This window comes from Sinocyclocheilus rhinocerous, unplaced genomic scaffold, assembly GCF_001515625.1.
Source record: "Sinocyclocheilus rhinocerous isolate Xijiao unplaced genomic scaffold, SAMN03320098_v1.1 scaffold1238, whole genome shotgun sequence".
Classification (NCBI taxonomy): domain Eukaryota; kingdom Metazoa; phylum Chordata; class Actinopteri; order Cypriniformes; family Cyprinidae; genus Sinocyclocheilus; species Sinocyclocheilus rhinocerous.
In genome coordinates this window covers 396,246-415,256 of record NW_015662954.1, presented here as the reverse complement: position 1 = coordinate 415,256, position 19,011 = coordinate 396,246, and the positions used below count along the sequence as shown (strand labels likewise).

At 38.0% G+C, this 19,011-nt stretch overlaps 3 protein-coding genes and 1 pseudogene across 5 annotated transcripts in view; all 4 read left to right on the top strand.

Moving 5' to 3' along the window:
* Positions 1 to 4,530, top strand: part of LOC107728557 (interferon-induced protein 44-like) — a 6,383-nt gene extending 1,853 nt beyond the window's left edge. Inside the window, exons 2-9 of one of the 3 annotated variants that reach the window (XM_016538767.1) lie at positions 601 to 687; positions 2,002 to 2,512; positions 2,631 to 2,685; positions 2,761 to 2,956; positions 3,035 to 3,187; positions 3,273 to 3,444; positions 3,544 to 3,644; positions 3,722 to 4,530. In XM_016538767.1, coding sequence (XP_016394253.1) covers positions 2,002 to 2,512; positions 2,631 to 2,685; positions 2,761 to 2,956; positions 3,035 to 3,187; positions 3,273 to 3,444; positions 3,544 to 3,644; positions 3,722 to 3,907 — 1,374 coding nt within the window. In that variant the 5' untranslated portion in view covers positions 601 to 687 and the 3' untranslated portion in view covers positions 3,908 to 4,530. Of the gene's footprint in view, positions 1 to 518; positions 688 to 2,001; positions 2,513 to 2,630; positions 2,686 to 2,760; positions 2,957 to 3,034; positions 3,188 to 3,272; positions 3,445 to 3,543; positions 3,645 to 3,721 lie in introns of those variants that run through there. The other 2 variants (XM_016538766.1, XM_016538768.1) reach the window with 2 other exon arrangements.
* Positions 4,531 to 6,602: 2,072 nt separating this feature from the next.
* LOC107728562 (interferon-induced protein 44-like) lies at positions 6,603 to 9,964 on the top strand. The gene is made up of 7 exons (XM_016538773.1): positions 6,603 to 7,086; positions 7,598 to 7,646; positions 7,732 to 7,927; positions 8,026 to 8,178; positions 8,996 to 9,167; positions 9,260 to 9,360; positions 9,732 to 9,964. Exons 1-7 carry the CDS (start codon positions 6,606 to 6,608, stop codon positions 9,906 to 9,908), a joined length of 1,329 nt encoding a protein of 442 aa, XP_016394259.1. The 5' UTR covers positions 6,603 to 6,605; the 3' UTR covers positions 9,909 to 9,964.
* Positions 9,965 to 10,786: 822 nt separating this feature from the next.
* Positions 10,787 to 13,404, top strand: LOC107728561 (interferon-induced protein 44-like). Its single transcript, XM_016538772.1, has 9 exons — positions 10,787 to 11,107; positions 11,188 to 11,404; positions 11,491 to 11,793; positions 11,874 to 11,928; positions 12,004 to 12,199; positions 12,278 to 12,430; positions 12,531 to 12,702; positions 12,830 to 12,930; positions 13,008 to 13,404. The coding sequence occupies exons 1-9, from the start codon at positions 11,099 to 11,101 to the stop codon at positions 13,191 to 13,193; spliced, it is 1,392 nt and encodes a 463-aa protein (XP_016394258.1). The 5' UTR covers positions 10,787 to 11,098; the 3' UTR covers positions 13,194 to 13,404.
* An 803-nt stretch (positions 13,405 to 14,207) lies between these two features.
* Positions 14,208 to 17,121, top strand: LOC107728558 (interferon-induced protein 44-like; annotated as a pseudogene).
* Positions 17,122 to 19,011: the final 1,890 nt, after the last annotated feature.

Here is a 19,011-nt window from a genome sequence, read left to right as displayed (position 1 = left end):
TGGCTGGACTTCCATCATGCACAATCAAACCTCTACAAATGGTTCAGAATGCAGCAGCACGCCTGAGCCTAAAAGGGCCCACGTCACACCTCTCTTTATCTCCCTGCAGTGGCTACCGGTTGCGGCTTGCATCAAGTTCAAGACATTGATGCTTGCATATAGAACAGCCACAGGCTCAGCACCTTCCTACTTCCACTCACTCTTGAGTCTACATCCCCTCCAGAAGTCTGAGAGTGAGTGAAGCCTTGTGGAACCATCAGAGAGACACAAAATCATTTACTCCTAATCAATGATGTATGATGCTTTGTTGTAGTATTTTTCTTGCTCCTAATACTAACAGGATTCACTGAAATTTAATTTAGACCTTTTTCTTAAATATAATTGTTAAATTACAGAAAAATATCGGTTATTAAATTGAGCATGTTAAAGCACAAAGTGTTTAAGCATCCTGGGTCTCCCCTACTATACTTTCTTTTTGTATTACTGCACCTTTAAATCCTTTGTGGTTTAGAGTCAACGTCACTGTTGTAGAAAAAAAATCTCCACGAGATAAATGCTTTTATTGAGCTGTTTTATAACTGTATGACCTTCCCGCCAAAGTGCTGTTAAACGTGAACGGACTTCCTGGTATTGGATCTAAAGACCCAAAGAAGCGGACGCGTTGCGAGGCGTCTTGTTCTACAAAACGTAAGTGACAAAGCTAGTTTTCAACAGTAACTCTTTGAGTGTGCACGCAGTAATTTATTTACTTAAGGTTTAAAAATAAGTTATTTATCCAGTATTTATCTTCCAGCAAAAGGTTATTGAATAGCAATGAATCGAACATTGTATTTTAATTTAAACAAATGAGATTTTTAGTGTTTATTCAGTGTTCACTGTTTATTTTCAGTGTTTATCCGCAATTACAGATGTGACGATGAGTTCATATAAGTTACAGGCTGTTTGAAGGCTGCAGCCTCTCGAATTAGTACTCAGCTAGTCAAATCTAAATAGGATGCGTTAAGAATGTAATGTTTGTAGTGTTTAATGGTGTTTTAAGGACTGAATATGTATATTAAAATCTTTAATTAAATTTTAAGTTAAAAAAATCCATATGATCAAATTATTGTAACGATTAAAATAAGTGCTAAGACTCTCTTGACGGTTTTAGGCTTTCTTTTATTATCGTGAGCGCTCGTCTAAAATGCTTCTGCCCCGACAAAAGCTGAAAAACTTCTGGAACTTCCTCCCAAAACTCTATCCATACACGAGTGCGCAAACTCTCTTCCTCGTCTTCTTTTTCTTCTTCTTCTTTAGGGTTTAACGGAGGCTTGCATCCGTTGCATTATCGCCACCTTCCGGAATACTCTCCTACACTGTTATTCCAGATTATTTCTTCCACTTTATCTTTCTGTCATATTCTCCTCATCAGGCCCGTTCTAATTAAGAAATTACAAATACTTCTTCTGCCTTGCCCATTTGTACCACATTGCAGTATATCTCTTATACTTGTCCCTGACAACCCACCTCTTCTTAATTCTTCTATCATATTTCTCCTTTGCTCTCCATATCTTCTGCAACATAAAAGTACATGTTCTATGGTTTCTAATACCTGGCAGTACTCGCAAAAACCAGTAGGATGCTTCCCTATGATATATAACGTACTGTTCAGATTGCTATGTCTTATTCTTAATCTCGTCATCGCTATTTCTTCTTTCCTAGTTCCTCCCCAATTCCTCACAGAAACAACTTTATTTTGAATGGTATATAAATGTCTTCCTTTAGCTTCCCTATCCCACTGACATTGCCATTCTCTCATGGCTTCTTTCCAGACTATACTTTTTCCTTCAGATTTTGTCTCGTTCTTCAGAAGAACTTCCACCCCTTAAAAGAACATTCAAAAAGAACATAGGAACAGAACATACATGCGCTTAAATCACACCTGAACAGAACATAATACACTTTTCAGACTTGCTACATTATTATTATTATTATTATTGTTTTCTTTTTCTTTTGGCACAGATGCAAAAATCCAAAGTTAGAAAAGTCAGCACAGATACCCTCACTTCTAATTTACCTGAAGAACGAAGAAAACAGCTCTGTGCCTCACTAGGGAATGTGGAGCTGTCTCTTCTCTACAAAGCTTCAGTTCATGGATATCAAGCTTCTGCCTTCCACCAGCGATGTGACCGTCAGGGTCCCACTTTACTTGTAGCCTACAACAATTCAGGCTACATCTTTGGTGGATACACTAGTGTAGATTATGCTCAAAGTGGCCGGGAAATTACAGATGAGGAAGCTTTCCTGTTCAGTTTTACAAGTGGAACCTCAAGCTACATCAAAGTTAACAGTGGATATAACGCACGTTATGATGACGCTAAATGGCCCAACTTTGGACAGCAGCTGTACTTTTGCTACAACAACCAGCCAGCTGTGAATTATCAAGGAGGGAATGCATTCAACATTAATACCTCATCAATGTATGGCAATGACACTCATCTGAGTGAATGTGAGGTGTATAAAGTGGAACAGGGTAAGTCAATCCTCAGCTTTATTACCACGTCATGTATTTTATACAAAAAAAGTTTCTTTAAAATAATTAACTTATTTAGTGTCATTAAAATGTTCTGTCTTTATTCGACAATTCCCAGAGCCTGAAGTCAGCGTTGAGGAGAAACCATGGAGGAATGTTCTATGGACACCGGAGTATGTTTCTAGTTTATCTCTCTTTTGCTAATTACCTGTGCTAATCTGAAATAATAAAACTGAGCTGTGTTGTAGACGAAGAGCAGAGCTCATGGAAATGATCAGGAACCATAAACCCCTGATGACGTCTGTGAGTCAGGTCAGAATCCTAATGATCGGTCCTGTAGGTGCTGGAAAATCCAGTTTCTTCAACTCCATCAACTCCATCTTCACTGGTCATGTGACTAGTAAAGCCATGTCAGGATCCACAGGCACTAGTCTAACTGTGCAGGTACAGATTCAACAGGACTTGCTTCAGTTTGTAATATAAAATGACAATTGTTCCACAAAGATTCCTGTTTGTTGGTAGTTTCGCACATATCCAGTGAATGATGGTCGTGAGGGAAAGCCGTTGCCATTTGTGTTGTGTGACACCATGGGACTCGAGGAGCAATCAGGTGCAGGACTGGATATTGAGGACATCAGCAGCATTCTTCAAGGTCACGTACCAGACCGCTATAAAGTAAGAGCATAGGTTCATGTTTTTGGCTTGCAAATGTATATTTATCAATAAAATTGATTTTTAATTTAAATTATTCTCAATTCAGTTCAACCCCATGGCACCGTTTCAACCTGATGAGCAAAAGGCCTCCAGACCTGCATCTCTTCAGGAGAAGATCCACTGTGTGGTGTATGTGATAGACGCCACCAAAATCTCCCTCATGTCTGACAAACTAGAGGAAAAACTTGCTTCCATACGCAGAAAAGTTAACTCACTGGGTGAGTGAACATATTTACACCAATCCTGTGACTAATACAAAGTAGGTTGTACATAGAGCTACATGTGACGCACCTTAAAACATACCTCAACAATTTCAGGCATCGCTCAGATCGTCTTGATGACAAAAGTAGATGAAGCATGTCCTCTAGTGGAGGAAAATCTTCAAAGCCTTTATGTCAGTTCCTACATCAAGTCGAAGGTGAGACGCGGTCACATGATCAGATGGTCTGTTGCTACAGGACTCGGAGCGAGTGAGGTGTTGTTTTGTGTCTGCAGGTGCAGGAGGTGAGCTCTCGGTTGGGTGTGCCGGTGTCTTGTGTGTTACCGGTGAAGAACTACAGTCAGGAGCTGGAGCTGGAGCTCAACTGTGACGTCCTGCTGCTCACCGCTCTACAGCAGATGCTTCGCTTTGCAGACGACTATTTTGATGATATACGTCCTGTTGAGGGCAACCCTAAATAATTTTTTTTGGGCTCCTGTGACTTTATGCTCTGTAAGAGGACTAATAAAGTTTGACTATTTTGTACATTTGTTTTGGCAATAATGTCAACTCAGTGAAAATATAATCAAAATTTGCTAAACATAAAATAACAAATGAAGATCTGCTACCCACCTTAATTTTAACATAAAAGTGGGCGTGATTTATAAATTGATTGTGTGGTGATAAGTGTGATCCGCTTCCAGTTATTTTAGCTGTACAATAATAGCCCGTATATATCACAATAGTTCTCTATGCATCAAAGTTAACAGTGGATGATGCTGGAGGGCCCAACTTTGGCCTACAGTTGTGCTTTTGCTACAACAACCAACCACTTGTGCAAAATGTACATCAGTATAATGCATTCAATTTTATTGCTGCAACACTGTATAAGAATGACACTCGGCTGAGTGATTGTTAGTTGTACAATGTGGAGCAAAGTAAGTCATTCATTAGAAAAATGAAAGGGCTATAAACAATAAAAAGGCTATAAACTCCAGTTCCTTTCAATAATTACTAATTTAATGTCAACTGTTTACATTACTCAAGCAGTTGCTGTTGTATTTGCTTGTTACATTCCTGTGCCATGATTAGGATTAAAGAAAAAAGCGCTTCTTTAAAAAACAATGACGATTTTTTATTCTGTGCCTCAAGTTTCTTTCAAAACTGCAAGATTAAAATAAAAATTAACAATTTATTAAACACATTTCTATGACTAAACAATTATCTTTATTTCGTTTACATAGAAAATATATTTAATAACCTAATTTAAAGCTCCTAAATCATTAACAAAATATTTTTATTTAATTTTTATGTTTTTTAACAGAGCACATTCTTTGGAACTACCGAATAATAGCATTTAAAGTCATGTCGTTGTTTATTTGCCTGAATGCTAGAATCGTATATTTTTATAGGCTACTTACTAACTTTACAGAATCACATAAACTGGAAAAAAGGTGCTGAAATGGCGCCGTACATGTAGAACCGTCGACGCACGGTTTATTTGCAGATGCAGGAAACTGCTGGAGTGTAGTCTGTGATGTACGAAGAGTTTTTCATTGTTTCACGCTACCAAGGTAAGCTTCTTAAACGATATAGATGTGGTTTTAAATATTTTATAATGCAAATATGATACATTTAGAAAGTAGAAGCAAACAATTTAATCGTAATGTTATCGATTTCAAACGAGGAAGCAACGTGTGAGATAAAGCTTTAACGTTACATTTTAACAAACGGTTATTGCGTTACAGTGATGAAAAACAAAAAGAACACAATTCCGTACTTTATTTTATTCATTATTATTATTATTTTTTAATTCTTGGCACTTTTCAGTTTCATCTCCAGCTAAACGGACTATAAGAATATAAATACTGACATTCGTTATTAGGTATTTTAAACTAAAAATTATATTTTACAGTAGGGGGAAGCACGGGGTAAATTAAGCCAGTGGGTAAGCTGAAGTTTACTTTCACATGATGTGATGTATTTTTGGAACCACTCCTAATTTCTGCCTGACTGTGAAAAGCAGAAACACATGGGAGGAGTAGAAGGCATCCATTTACATTTTTGGCTTGTCAAAGTAAAATTTTAGGACAATATGGCCTGCAGGTTTCACAGACAGGGTTTAGACTAAACCAGGATTAGGCCATAGTCCAATTTGGACATTGAAGTAATTTTTATTAACATGCCTTAGAAAAAACATTACTGGTGTGCATCTTGACTGAGACTAAACAAAGGCACTGATATATTTTAAGATCAGTCAGTGCAAGTTTCTTTCAGTTGAAACATTTTAGTCTGGGACTAGGCCTTCTTAATATTAGCCTGAATTGGTGCTTGCTAGTTTTTTCAAAATGGCATGGGGCAAAGTGAGCCAAATGCTGTGGGGTAAATTGAGCCAGCATTTTACCTTTCCCCACCATAAGGCTCTGAAGTATAAACAGTTTTTTTAATGTGATATTACGCAACTGGTTTAGTTTATCATATAAATATTATTTGAAGTTTATTTGATAAGGACAGTGTAAAAGTACACCAAATCCTTCTCTGATAAGAAGCAGAAGATGCTTTTCATCACATTATAATCAGATATCTTTCCACCTGTAGTCCCTAATGGCCTGTTCGACGACATTGCAGAAAAGCTGCCATGCCAATAATCTAATCTCAAACAATTAAAGACTGAAATTTAAACTTTATTTGGTTGGTTTTATGTTTGTAAAGTTAGCTTTAAGAAAAGAAATATGAAATTTAAAATATGAAATTTGTTTTTAAAAGAGGTAAATTATCTTTAAAATTTCACTTGGGTTTGAATTAGATTCAGTCAGATGGAGGTCAATTTACCCTAATCTGAGGCAAACTGAGCCAGGGGAACACTTTTTTAATAAGAAGCCATATTTTTAGAACCCTTTTTCATAGATACATTCTGGTAATTTAAAATGATAGGAAACATCCTGAAATTACCTTATACTTTCATTGTACTTCTGCCTCATTTTCCCTTGTCTTGAGGACCACAAATGTCTCATCTTACCCCACTCTCCTCTATTTATTAATCTTTGATTTTCATTTATTAATAAGACATTCAGGATTTTTTAAAAAGGATGTTATTTCTTTATATTATTGTCTTATGTAATACATGTCTTTTTGTCTTTTTTGTTAAAGATTAATAAAAAAACATTGGGAAAGCTCAGCATGGATTCACTCACTTCTACATTAACAGAAGAGGAAAGAAAGCAGCTCTGTGGCTTACTGGGGAATGTGGAACTGACTCTTCTCTACAAAGCTTCAGTCCATGGATATCAAGCTTCTGCCTTCCATCAGAGATGTGACCGTCAGGGTCCCACTTTAGTTGTAGCCTACAACCATTCAGACTACGTCTTTGGTGGATACACTAGTGTAGATTATGCTCAAAGCGGGCAGTATATTACTGATAAAGAGGCTTTCCTGTTCAGTGTTCAAGATGAAGTGCCGCTCTGCATCAAAGTTAACAGTGGATCTCATGCACGTCTTGATGACGCTGGAGGGCCCAACTTTGGTCAACAGCTGTACTTTTGCTACAACAATCAACCAGTTGTTTATAATCAAGGAGGGAATGCATTCAGTTTTGATTCTGATGCACTGTATGGGGACATCACTGAGCTGATTGAATGTGAGGTGTACAAAGTCAAACACAGTAAGTCAATTATCAGAAGAATGTTTATCACTCACTGTATGTTTTACACACATGTAGTAATTTTGAGTCTCTTAACCCTGTAAAGTGTGACATATGAAATAATAGAAAAAAGATGTAGAAAATGTTTTGCAAATGTTTTTATGAGCTATTATAACAGTATAGCAGACTAAATATATATAGCCTTTATATATATAGAGAGAGAGATAACAAGCAAGATCTCTCTCTCTCTCTCTCTCTCTCTCTCTCTCTCTCTATATATATATATATATATACCACAATGTGAATGGTGAGGTTTTTGTAATTATACTTCTTCCAAAAAGTATAAACTATGTATCAGACAACAAAAGGCATGTAGTAGATTGTGTAGTCCTGCTCACTTCTTGATAATTTTGGGGGCCTTAGAAATTTTAATATCAAAATATGATACAGTAGGTCTTATAGAGTTAAAATGTAATGTTGTTAACATTACTGAAATTATGTTCTGTAATAATCTTTATTCAATATTTCCCAGTTCTTCAGGTTATGGAGAAACCATGGAGGAATGTTCTGTGGACAGCTGAGTATGTTTCCACTAAATGTTCTTATCAAAGTGTTGCAGATTTTATGCAATAATCTACTAAATTAAAGTTGTGATTCATTTTGTAGTCAAAGAGCAGAGCTCATGGAAAAGATCAGGAATCAGAAACCCCTGGTGACGTCTGTCAGCCGATTTCGAATCCTAATGATCGGTCCTGTAGGTGCTGGAAAATCCAGTTTCTTCAACTCCATCAACTCCATCTTCATGGGTCGAATGACTAGCAAAGCCATTTCAGGGTCTGCAGGCACTAGTCTCACCACACAGGTAGAGATTTAACAGCTTTCATAGTGTTTCCTCTAAGAGTTTAAGCACCGTCTCTTGATGACTTCAGCTCTGGATGTGATTCTCTTCTTGGTTGGTAGTTTCGCACATATCCAGTGAAAGACGGTCGTGAGGGAAAGCCGTTGCCATTTGTGTTGTGTGACACCATGGGACTCGAGGAGCAATCAGGTGCAGGACTGGATATTGAGGACATCAGCAGCACTCTTCAAGGTCACGTACCAGACCGCTATAAAGTAAGCTACTTAGGGTACATCTACATACATACATTTGAAAATGGCATTTCTGTTTAAAAACACAAGGGTTTCTTATTCACACTGAAACAGAAAATGTTAAAATCATCTTATTGTGCATGTGTAAAACATAATAAAAGCTCACTGAGATGATACTGAGAGTCCAGACATACAGTAACTGTAATACAATTTGCTATTCTTCTTCAATGACACATACATCGTCATGGCATCTCGTGCGCCACTGATAAGGCTGCCTGGCGGCTGACGCAGACCTTAAATTCGAATGCAACGTTTTTGCATTCGAATGTGGATTTTTTTTTTTTTTAATTGAACGAATATTCGAAATTCGATTTTTTTTTGACAGCCCTACTTCTGACACGATCATTTTACTAGCAAAATATCTCACCACTTACTGGTGCGTTTAGATTGCACTACTGGACTAAAGGCCTTGATGTTTTGCTACAGGACAGCAATTGCAAATACGTTTTCAATCATCTTTGCAGGAATGTGATATGAAGATTGTATAGAGTAACATTTATCTTTAGCAACACTGTGAAAGTGAATAGCACATAGCAGGCACAAACATCAATATCTATTGGCACAATATGCATCACATGACTAAACATGCATCATCATTTTCAAATACCTCCGTTTTCACAGTCCACATTACAACAAGAAAACAGCGTTCCAAAATGTATAGAAAATGATGTGTTTTTACATGTATCCAGATTAATGTAGATATCGCCTTATACATATGCTTATAACCAAGATTTAGATTCAAGTTTTTCAATGCACTTTGCATTAAAATATCCTGATTCAGTTCAACCCCATCTCACCGTTTCAACCTGATGAGCAAAAGGCCTCCAGACCTGCATCTCTACAGGAGAAGATCCACTGTGTGGTGTATGTGATAGACGCCACCAAAATCTCCCTCATGTCTGACAAACTACAGGAAAAACTTGCTTCCATACGCAGAAAAGTGAACTCACTGGGTAAGTAAAGTAACAACATTTTTAGATGCATGTTGCATAGCTCTTCTGTCAAATGTTCCATGACTAACTAATAGTTATTTGCATAATTTCAGGCATTCCCCAGATCGTCTTGATGACAAAAGTAGATGAAGCATGTCCTGAGGTGGAGAAAGATCTTCAAAGCCTTTATGTCAGTTCCTACATCAAGTCAAAGGTGAGGTCACATGTTCTCCAAAGTTACTTTCCAAAACCTTCACTCTCTCTGTTCCTCACTGGTGGAATGAGCTGCCAACCTCCATCCAAACACTGACGAAGCAGCTGAAGACACACCACTTCCGCAAGCATTTAACCTCTCCACAACCTTAAACCAATGCACTTACACACTAAAAAAAAAAAATCTTAAAATCTCTGCTCGTTTTATCTGCTCTTCCTTGTTTCTTAATCTAGCTTTCTAATAAATCTGGCATTGCATACTACGAATATTGTTGGCTCTGTGATGAATCACTTATGTTCTTCTATTGTAGTTTAGATAAAAGCATCTGCTAAATGCATAAATGCATATAAGATATTGTTTTGTGTCTGCAGGTGCAGGAGGTGAGCTCTCGGTTGGGTGTGCCGGTGTCTTGTGTGTTACCGGCGAAGAACTACAGTCAGGAGCTGGAGCTGGAGCTCAACTGTGACGTCCTGCTGCTCACCGCTCTACAGCAGATGCTCAACTTCGCAGACGACTATCTGGATGATGTCTGTCCCATGGAGGATTAACCCAAATAAAGTGATGTGTATTATATTGTAGATCGGGATATTTACCTCTTGATCAGCGCAATAAGACATCTTAAGTTAGAAGATTATTCTTTTCTGTTTGCCTGTTCTAGTTCTTATACAGTCATAAAAATCCATTCAAGAAAATGCAATTAAGGTACTTACATAATTTTCATGCTTTTGTTAGTTGGTTGTTTATGGTTGTTCCATGATCAGGTTTATAGGTTATAGTAATATTAGAATGATGTGTTAGGACTGCGAATTAATAGAAAAATAAAACATGGAGAATTCAATATGCATAAGCATTATTAAAAACAAAAAAACAAAAACAAAACAAAAAAAAACTACTTTTGCTAAATGGGCTATTTTTTATTTTATTTTTTAAATTCTGTTTAAGTGTGAAAGTTTCTTTCAAAACTGTGGAAGATTAAAATAAAAATTAACAATTGATTATTCACATTTCTAAGACTACACTTTTTTAAATAACAAAACACAATGTATAAATAGGTCATGACGTTGCTTATTTATTTTTACACTTTACAGAAACCCATCATAGAACGAAATAATTAAGCTGGAAAAAAATACATTGACAAATGTAGTAAATACTGTAACTGTAATACTATTACTTTCTCACTGGCTGCCGCCGAAATTTTGGCAGCTGACTTGATTCATCGCTGCCTTATTAGGCAGTGTTCCAATTTCCTTACAGACGAGACGGGGGCATTCATTATTTCTTTGACAGAGAAACGGGATTGTGAAAGGTAAGATACAGAGTCGACATAAATATTACAGAAATATAAAAGTATTTCACTTTTTTTTTTAACGTAGGCCTAAGTGGTTGACCATCAAGAACGTGTTTAAATTACACGCAATGCTATCAATCTCAAACGTCAAAATTCTTTCATCGCTCACTGGGTGATTAACCTAATTAGCCGTTTGGCACAAATAAATTAACTTTGAAATAATAACGTATATTTTACAATATGAGATGGTAAACTCATACCACTCATATGTGGCCTAATAAAAGCTTTTTTTATATTTTTTTTGCATCGAGCGGGCCGCCTCACGCGCACCGCCATGTTGATATCACATAGACGGTACACGCTTTACTATATGCTTCTTATAACTCGTTATTTGGCACTTTTTTTATGGAAGACATTTAGCATGGTTAACTGAGCCAAGAGCATTTTACGATGGCATCGGTAAGTGAAAACTTGTGAATGATTTCCATATTCACGCCGGTGTCGGCACAATGTAATAATTTTATTTTTATCATTTAAAGATGTATCAGTCTTTTGGATTGGGATCGCAAGTGTCCATGGTTCCTCCCATCACTTGCAAATTACCAGACGAGAAAATTAAGCGGCTCCGTGCTTTGCTGGGGAATGTGAAACTTTCTCTTCTCTTCAAAGCTTCAGTCCATGGATATAAAGCTTCTGCCTTCCACCAGCGATGTGACCGTCGGGGTCCCACTTTACTTGTAGCCTACAACCGATCAGGCTACATCTTTGGTGGATACACTAGTGTAGATTATGCTCGAAGTGGGCTATTATAGATACTTTACTTGTAGCCTACAACCGATCAGGCTACATCTTTGGTGGATACACTAGTGTAGATTATGCTCGAAGTGGGCAGCATATTATAGATGGGGAAGCTTACCTGTTCAGCTTTCAAGGCAAGATCCCTGTGTGCATCAAAGTTAACAGTGGACATTATGCACGTCTCGATGACGCTGGAGGGCCCAACTTTGGTCAACAGCTGTACTTTTGCTACAAGAACCAGCCAGTTGTGTTAAATCACAGAGGGAATGCATTCAGTGTTAATACGGCAACAATGTATGGGAACGATACTCAGCTGACAGAATGTGAGGTGTACAAAGTGAAGCAGAGTAAGTCAAGTCTTCAGAAAAGGATTCACGTGATTATATAATATAATATACATTGTATTCATATTCATTTTGATTGCCAGTCCCTCAGAGCAGTGCCATAAACAAGCAATGGAGGAATGTTCTGTGGACAGCTAAGTATGTTTCAACTTAAATAGTGTTTTCCTTGTCCACTATTGCTGATTTCATCACAATTGTTGTGCTCTGTTGTAGTCGAAGAGCACAGCTCATGGGATTGATCAGGAACCATAAACCCCTGATGACGTCTGTGAGTCGGGTCAGAATCCTAATGATCGGTCCTGTAGGTGCTGGAAAATCCAGTTTCTTCAACTCCATCAACTCCATCTTCATGGGCCGCATTACCAGCAAAGCCATGTCAGGATCTGCAGGCACTAGTCTCACCACACAGGTAGAGATTTAAAAGGACAACACAGTTTTTCTCTGGGATGTCAAGACCTGTCTTTGTTTGTAACAATTATTCTTTTAGTTTCGCACATACCCAGTTGTTGACCATCATGAGGGAAGGCTGTTGCCATTTGTGTTGTGTGACACCATGGGACTCGAGGAGCAATCAGGTGCAGGACTGGATATTGAGGACATCAGCAGCATTCTTCAAGGTCACGTACCAGACCGCTATAAAGTAAGTGCATTAAGATGGTTCACGTATCTCCAAAATGGCTTTGAGTATGATGATTAGTTTGATGAATAGCTGTTCTTCTTGACATTTCTCTAAATTTAAGTTCAACCCCATGGCACCGTTTCAACCTGATGAGCGAAAGGCCTGCAGACCTGCATCTCTACAGGAGAAGATCCACTGTGTGGTGTATGTGATAGACGCCACCAAAATCTCCCTCATGTCTGACAAACTAGAGGAAAAACTTGCTTCCATACGCCGAAGAGTAAACTTGCTAAGTAAACTAACATTATACTACAACTGATCTACAATCTGAGAAATAACATTTCAATTTGTAAGTTGCTTTGGATAAAGCTATCTGCTAAAAGAATGTAAAATGTTGCGTATTGGTATACAATCTGGTAGGCATTCCTCAGATCATCTTGATGACAAAAGTAGATGAAGCATGTCCTCTAGTGCAGAAGGACCTTCAAAGCCTTTATGTCAGTTCCTACATCAAGTTGAAGGTGAGACGTGGTCACATGATCAGATGGTCTGTTGCTACAGGACTCAGAGTGAGCGAGGTGTTGTTTTGTGTCTGCAGGTGCAGGAGGTGAGCTCTCAGTTGGGTGTGCCGGTGTCTTGTGTGTTACCGGTGAAGAACTACAGTCAGGAGCTGGAGCTGGAGCTCAACTGTGATGTCCTGCTGCTCACCGCTCTACAGCAGATGCTCAACTTCGCAGACGACTATCTGGATGATGCTGGTCATGTGGAGTACGACTTCCTATAAATCGCTGCTGCTGGAAAATTTTCTTTTGAGGCTGTTAACACTAATGGTTTTTGTTTGAGTGCTAATCGGTGCTAATGCATGATTGCATGATGCTCAGTTGTAGTATATTTCTTTGCTTCTATATGCTAAAATGTTTGGACATTTTGTAAAATATAATTGTTAAATTACAGAAAGATATGAGTTATTAAATTGAGCATATGTTAAAGCAAAACATGTTACAGCCATCCCTGGTCTCCTATTCCTTTATGGGTACAACATTTTTTATGTGGCTAAAAATTACTGGATGTGCCTTTGAATACATTGTGGTTCAATGTTGTTGCCTCAGCTAACAAGTCAAACAAAATATTACACTGGCTGTGACTAAAGAACTATTAGGATGGGACTAGTTTTCCAGGAAGAGAAATTTGTGTTTCACATATGTAGACTTCTTTGCGATTAGTTTCCATGCGAATCTGCCAAATCTGTTTTTCTCACAAAACCTCATAACTAGTGTTTTTCGGCAAACCCAGTGGTCCTCTGAGAAATATAATCCCGTCGGAATGCTGGGACTGCTGATTGTATCATCCCAAAGCTTCTCCTCACGGGTTTTTTTTTATTTTTGCCTACCTGGGGTCAGTTGCATAAACTAGTTTGACCAACTAGCAGTTAACCAAGGGGTAATCGGTCTTGTATTTTGGATTCAACAGACTAACCGAATGTTGAAAATTTTTACCAGTTTTAAAGTAAAAAATTGACTTTTAAGACTAGTCTTTTATAACCCGCCCCTGTGCTACCATTTGCGCACCAATCTTCCGCATGCTGCTGCATCTTTCGCTATGGATGTTATCCGATTCCGACGAAAAAAAATAAAATAATAAAAATGAATAAGGGGAGCTAAATCGCGGAAACTGCTAAGACTACAGGTTATATGATATCGCAGGCGTCGGGTGATGAGAATTGAAATTCAAAGGCAAACTTCCCGTCAAATCTTTCAGTGAGAGCATTGCAAACGAGTACACTTCAAAGTTCACAAGAGAAAGCGTTTCAGTTTTCCTGCAAAGAACGAGTGTTGTACCTGCGAAACGTAAGAGACTGAAAAAGTATATGCGTGTACAAAATTGAAGTACAAGGGTAAATATAGTCTACGCTTATACTACTATATTTAAATATTCCTAAGTATTTTATAGACGGCAACTAGCAAGTGATAGTTAATAAACGTGCTTCCGCTTAAAGGATAAAGTTATTTATCTGAAGCAAAACTAGTGTAGGCCTACCGTTAAACGAACTGGGATTGGATAGCAATGAATCGAACTTTATTTATTTTTATTTGAACTTTTTAGTGTTAGTTTCAATTTCTCCCATGAATGTGTGTGTATAGGCTATAGTGTCAACAAGTTATGGAACGTGAAAAGCTATTTTTTTAGCATTTGTTTTTGTTATTATTATTATTATTGGCTGTTTAAAAAAAAAAAAAATCACTTCTTAATCAAATGGATTAACCCTAAAAGAAAACTTAGTCTTTATACATGGTTCAGAAATTCACATTTGTAAATGAAATCAATAATTTTTTACAATATGTTTAAAACAGTTTGGAAAATAATAGTGTTCGTTCACCCAAAAATGAACATTTTGTCATTGTTTACTCACTCACTGTGTTGTGCTGTGGACACAGAAGAAGTTGTGTTTCAGTTTCAGTTTTTACTTTGTAAATATTTTTTTTTGGCACAGATGCAAAAATCTAAAGTTGGAGAAGTCAGCATCACTTCTAATTTAACAGAAGAGAAAAGGAAAAAGCTCTGTGGCTCACTAGGGAATGTGGAACTGACTCTTCTCTTCAAAGCTTCAGTTCATGGATATAAAGCTTCTGCCTTCCATCAGAGATGTGACCGTCGGGGTCCCACTTTACTTGTAGCCTACAACCGATCAGGCTACATCTTTGGTGGATACACTAGTGTAGATTATGCTCGAAGTCGGCAGCAAATTACAGATAATCAGGCTTTCCTGTTCAGCTTTCATGGTGGAGCTCCTCTCTGCATTGACGTTAACAGTGGACATTATGCACGCTATGATGATGTTGGAGGGCCCAACTTTGGCCAACAGTTGTACTTTTGCTACAACAATCAACCACGTGTACAATCAAGGAGCACCTTTATTTATTGGTGCAAGGGGTAATGCATTTGGTTTTAGTGCTGCCAAACTATATGGGGATGACACTCGGCTGAGTGAATGTGAGGTGTACAAAGTGGAAGAGAGTAAGTCAATTATCAGAAGAATACAATTATGTACAGTAAAATTATAACTCCAGTCTCTTTCAATAATTACTAATGTAATGTCAATTGTTTACTCAAACAGGAAGTACTCTGTTAGAGCCTCAGGTCAGTGCAGAGAAGCCGTGGAGGAATGTTCTGTGGACAGCTGAGTATGTTTTCCTGTTGCTGAATTCATTCAGTAATGAGATACAGTTTAAGTTTGATTAAGTTTGATCTACTCGTTTGTAGACGAAGAGACCAGCTCATGGAAATAATCAGGAAATATAAACCCCTGGTGACGTCTGTCAGCCGATTTCGAATCCTAATGATCGGTCCTGTAGGTGCTGGAAAATCCAGTTTCTTCAACTCCATCAACGCCATCTTCACTGGTCATGTGACTAGTAAAGCCATGTCAGGATTTGCAGGCACTAGTCTCACCACACAGGTACAGATTCATTACGATTATTGTATTTTCTATTAGAGTTCAAGGAACGTCTCTTGATGACTTCAGGTCTGGATGTGATTCTCTTCTTGGTTGGTAGTTTCGCACATATCCAGTGAAAGACGGTCGTGAGGGAAAGCCGTTGCCATTTGTGTTGTGTGGGACTCGAGGAGCAATCAGGTGCAGGACTGGATATCGAGGACATCAGCAGCATTCTTCAAGGTCACGTACCAGACCGCTATAAAGTAAGAGCACTCATCTCCAAAATGAATGAAGGTTGAAGTATAAATGGTTTGCTTCATGCTAAATCCCCTCTATGTAGTTTAACCCCACAGCACCGTTTCAACCTGATGAGCAAAAGGCCTCCAGACCTGCATCTCTACAGGAGAAGATCCACTGTGTGGTGTATGTGATAGACGCCACCAAAATCTCCCTCATGTCTGACAAACTAGAGGAAAAACTTGCTTCCATACGCAGAAAAGTGAACTCACTGGGTAAGAGAACATACACCTTGTGACTACTAAGTAGGCTGTACATTGATCTACCTGATAAGAGTTGCACACAACTTACCTAAAAATGTGTAATTTCAGGCATCGCTCAGATCGTCTTGATGACAAAAGTAGATGAAGCATGTCCTCTAGTGGAGGAAAATCTTCAAAGCCTTTATGTCAGTTCCTACATCAAGTCGAAGGTGAGACGCGGTCACATGATCAGATGGTCTGTTGCTACAGGACTCGGAGCGAGTGAGATGTTGTTTTGTGTCTGCAGGTGCAGGAGGTGAGCTCTCGGTTGGGTGTGCCGGTGTCTTGTGTGTTACCGGTGAAGAACTACAGTCAGGAGCTGGAGCTGGAGCTCAACTGTGACGTCCTGCTGCTCACCGCTCTACAGCAGATGCTCAACTTCGCAGACGACTATCTGGATGATGCTGGTCATGTGGAGGGCCATGTTTTTTAAAATGCTTTGCTGAGATGCGTCCATAATATTATATTGTCTTTGAATAGGATATAGGTGGCTTAGCTTCCATCTCTGCATGATAATGTATCTTAAGCCAGAAAATTGGTGTATTATATTGCATTTATTTATTGTGGCTTTATTGCGAAAATGCTGTAAGATCAATATTACAAATTAGAACTGTCACACTGTTCTAAAAGAAATGCAGACCTTTCCATGGGAAAAATCCATTTGGGAATTAGTTATTCCTTACATTTAAAAGTAAACATTATTAAAATCAATTCTGCAATTAAATATTATGACAATGTGTTATTTGGCTCTTGAACTGTATCACCCTGGAGCAGGGGCGCAATTTTTAAATACATGAATTATGTTTCCATCTTTGATGCCACAGTTTTGGAAGTGCCTGTTTCTGGTCTAAAGAAGGGGGTGTCCCAGTACATTTGTCCATATCTATGTACAAGTCACAGGTGTTTGGTGATGAGTTTTTGGCTCGTCTGCATTTAAAGTCACACCAGAGGTGTTCAATATGCTTTTTTTTTTTACTAAAAATTAGAAATTACTAAAGTAGTCAAACCTGTTCATTAGAAGGGGTTGTACAAGCCAGCCTAGCTATTCAAAATCTTTGTCTGCAATTTAATAATATTGACCTATTACTTTTGCTATTGGCCATTATCAGTAACATAATTATTCAGAACCTGTAGTTTTACGGACATAGACTTTCTGTACCACACTATTCTACTGATATGGAATGAGTTTGACTACTTAATCAGTTATATTAACAGAAATGCTTCACTGGGGCAAACAAAAAAAATTTTCTACATTATGAACCTTAACCCAAAAACCTTTAGCTTCATACACTGTAGATAATTGTGACCCTGCTTGTAGAAACCCAGCTAAAGTTTTTTATTTTTTTAAAGTGGATGAGTAATTCACTCCTTGATTTGCTTAATAAAAGCCTCCTTTGAGATCGTTTTGACAGACATGTTTATTGTGTATTATTTTCAACGTGTTTATTGTTAAGTTTAGTGTGGCAAAATAATTAAATAATAATTCGCGTGCAGTGTGTCTGGTTGCCATGACAACCTCACGCGCTTCCTGCTGCTGCTCTGTGTAAGCAGAGTATGAATTTGTAGATTTTCTATAGCAAAACTAAAATGTTTAAAAGTGCGACTGACCAAATCGTCCGGCTCGGTTTGCCCCCCTCGAACTCGAAGACATCTCTAATTTGACAGTTGATCAATTTTAATGCTCAAAATGTTCCTGTATCACAGGAATGAAGGAACTTGACAGAACAGGTTTGTCTTGGGTGTAACATTCAAAGAACAAGTGAAGCATTTTCACAGCAAGTGCTCTGCGAAAGGTAAGTTACATATGCATATTATAAGAGCATAAAATATTACATGCAAATTCTAATTGTTTGTTATTGTTATTTGAATGTATTTTGATCTGCCAATTCATATAACTCTTTGTGCAGAGGCAGTTCACAGAAACAATGAAAGCAAGCTTAAAAGAAATGGAAGTACAAAAAAATAAAACTTAACTGAGCCTTAGAGAATCAAACAAGCAATAAACAAATACACAAGTCACAAACAGAGGAAAAGTGACAGTCTTTTACAAATGGTCACTTAAAGAATGTAACCTTCAGAAAATGTTGGTCTTGTATATTGTACTTTATATTGCTCATAAATTAAAGAAAAATATTTATTTGGTCTTTTTTTCCTGCAATAGAAATGAGCTTGATGAATGCAGTGAGCACATAAACACTGCATTAAAAAAAGAATAATAGGACACAAAAGCTTACCGTTTGTGGATGAAGCTCAAGTTTATATTTGTATTTGCATGTTTTGTCTTCAAGAAGGCAAAAAATGCAACTGAGAGATGGTACCATGGAGTCCCTCACTTCTGATTTAACAGAAGAGAAAAGTAAGCGGCTCCGTGTTTTGCTGGGGAATGTGAAACTGTCTCCTCTACTAGTGTTGGGTCGTTCTTGAACGATTAGTTCGTTTTGAACGAATCTTTAATGTGACTCGGGAAGAACGAGTCGTCTCGGGGAGTGAGTCGTTCAGGCGCGCATGCGCAACATCCTATAGGTTCTGTACTGGAATTAGTCAAGTAGTTCACCTGGTTCGAGTCTTCGGGTTTTTCCGAGTCATTCGTTCATCACGTGACAGCCCCATAAGCCCAAACCCGAAGA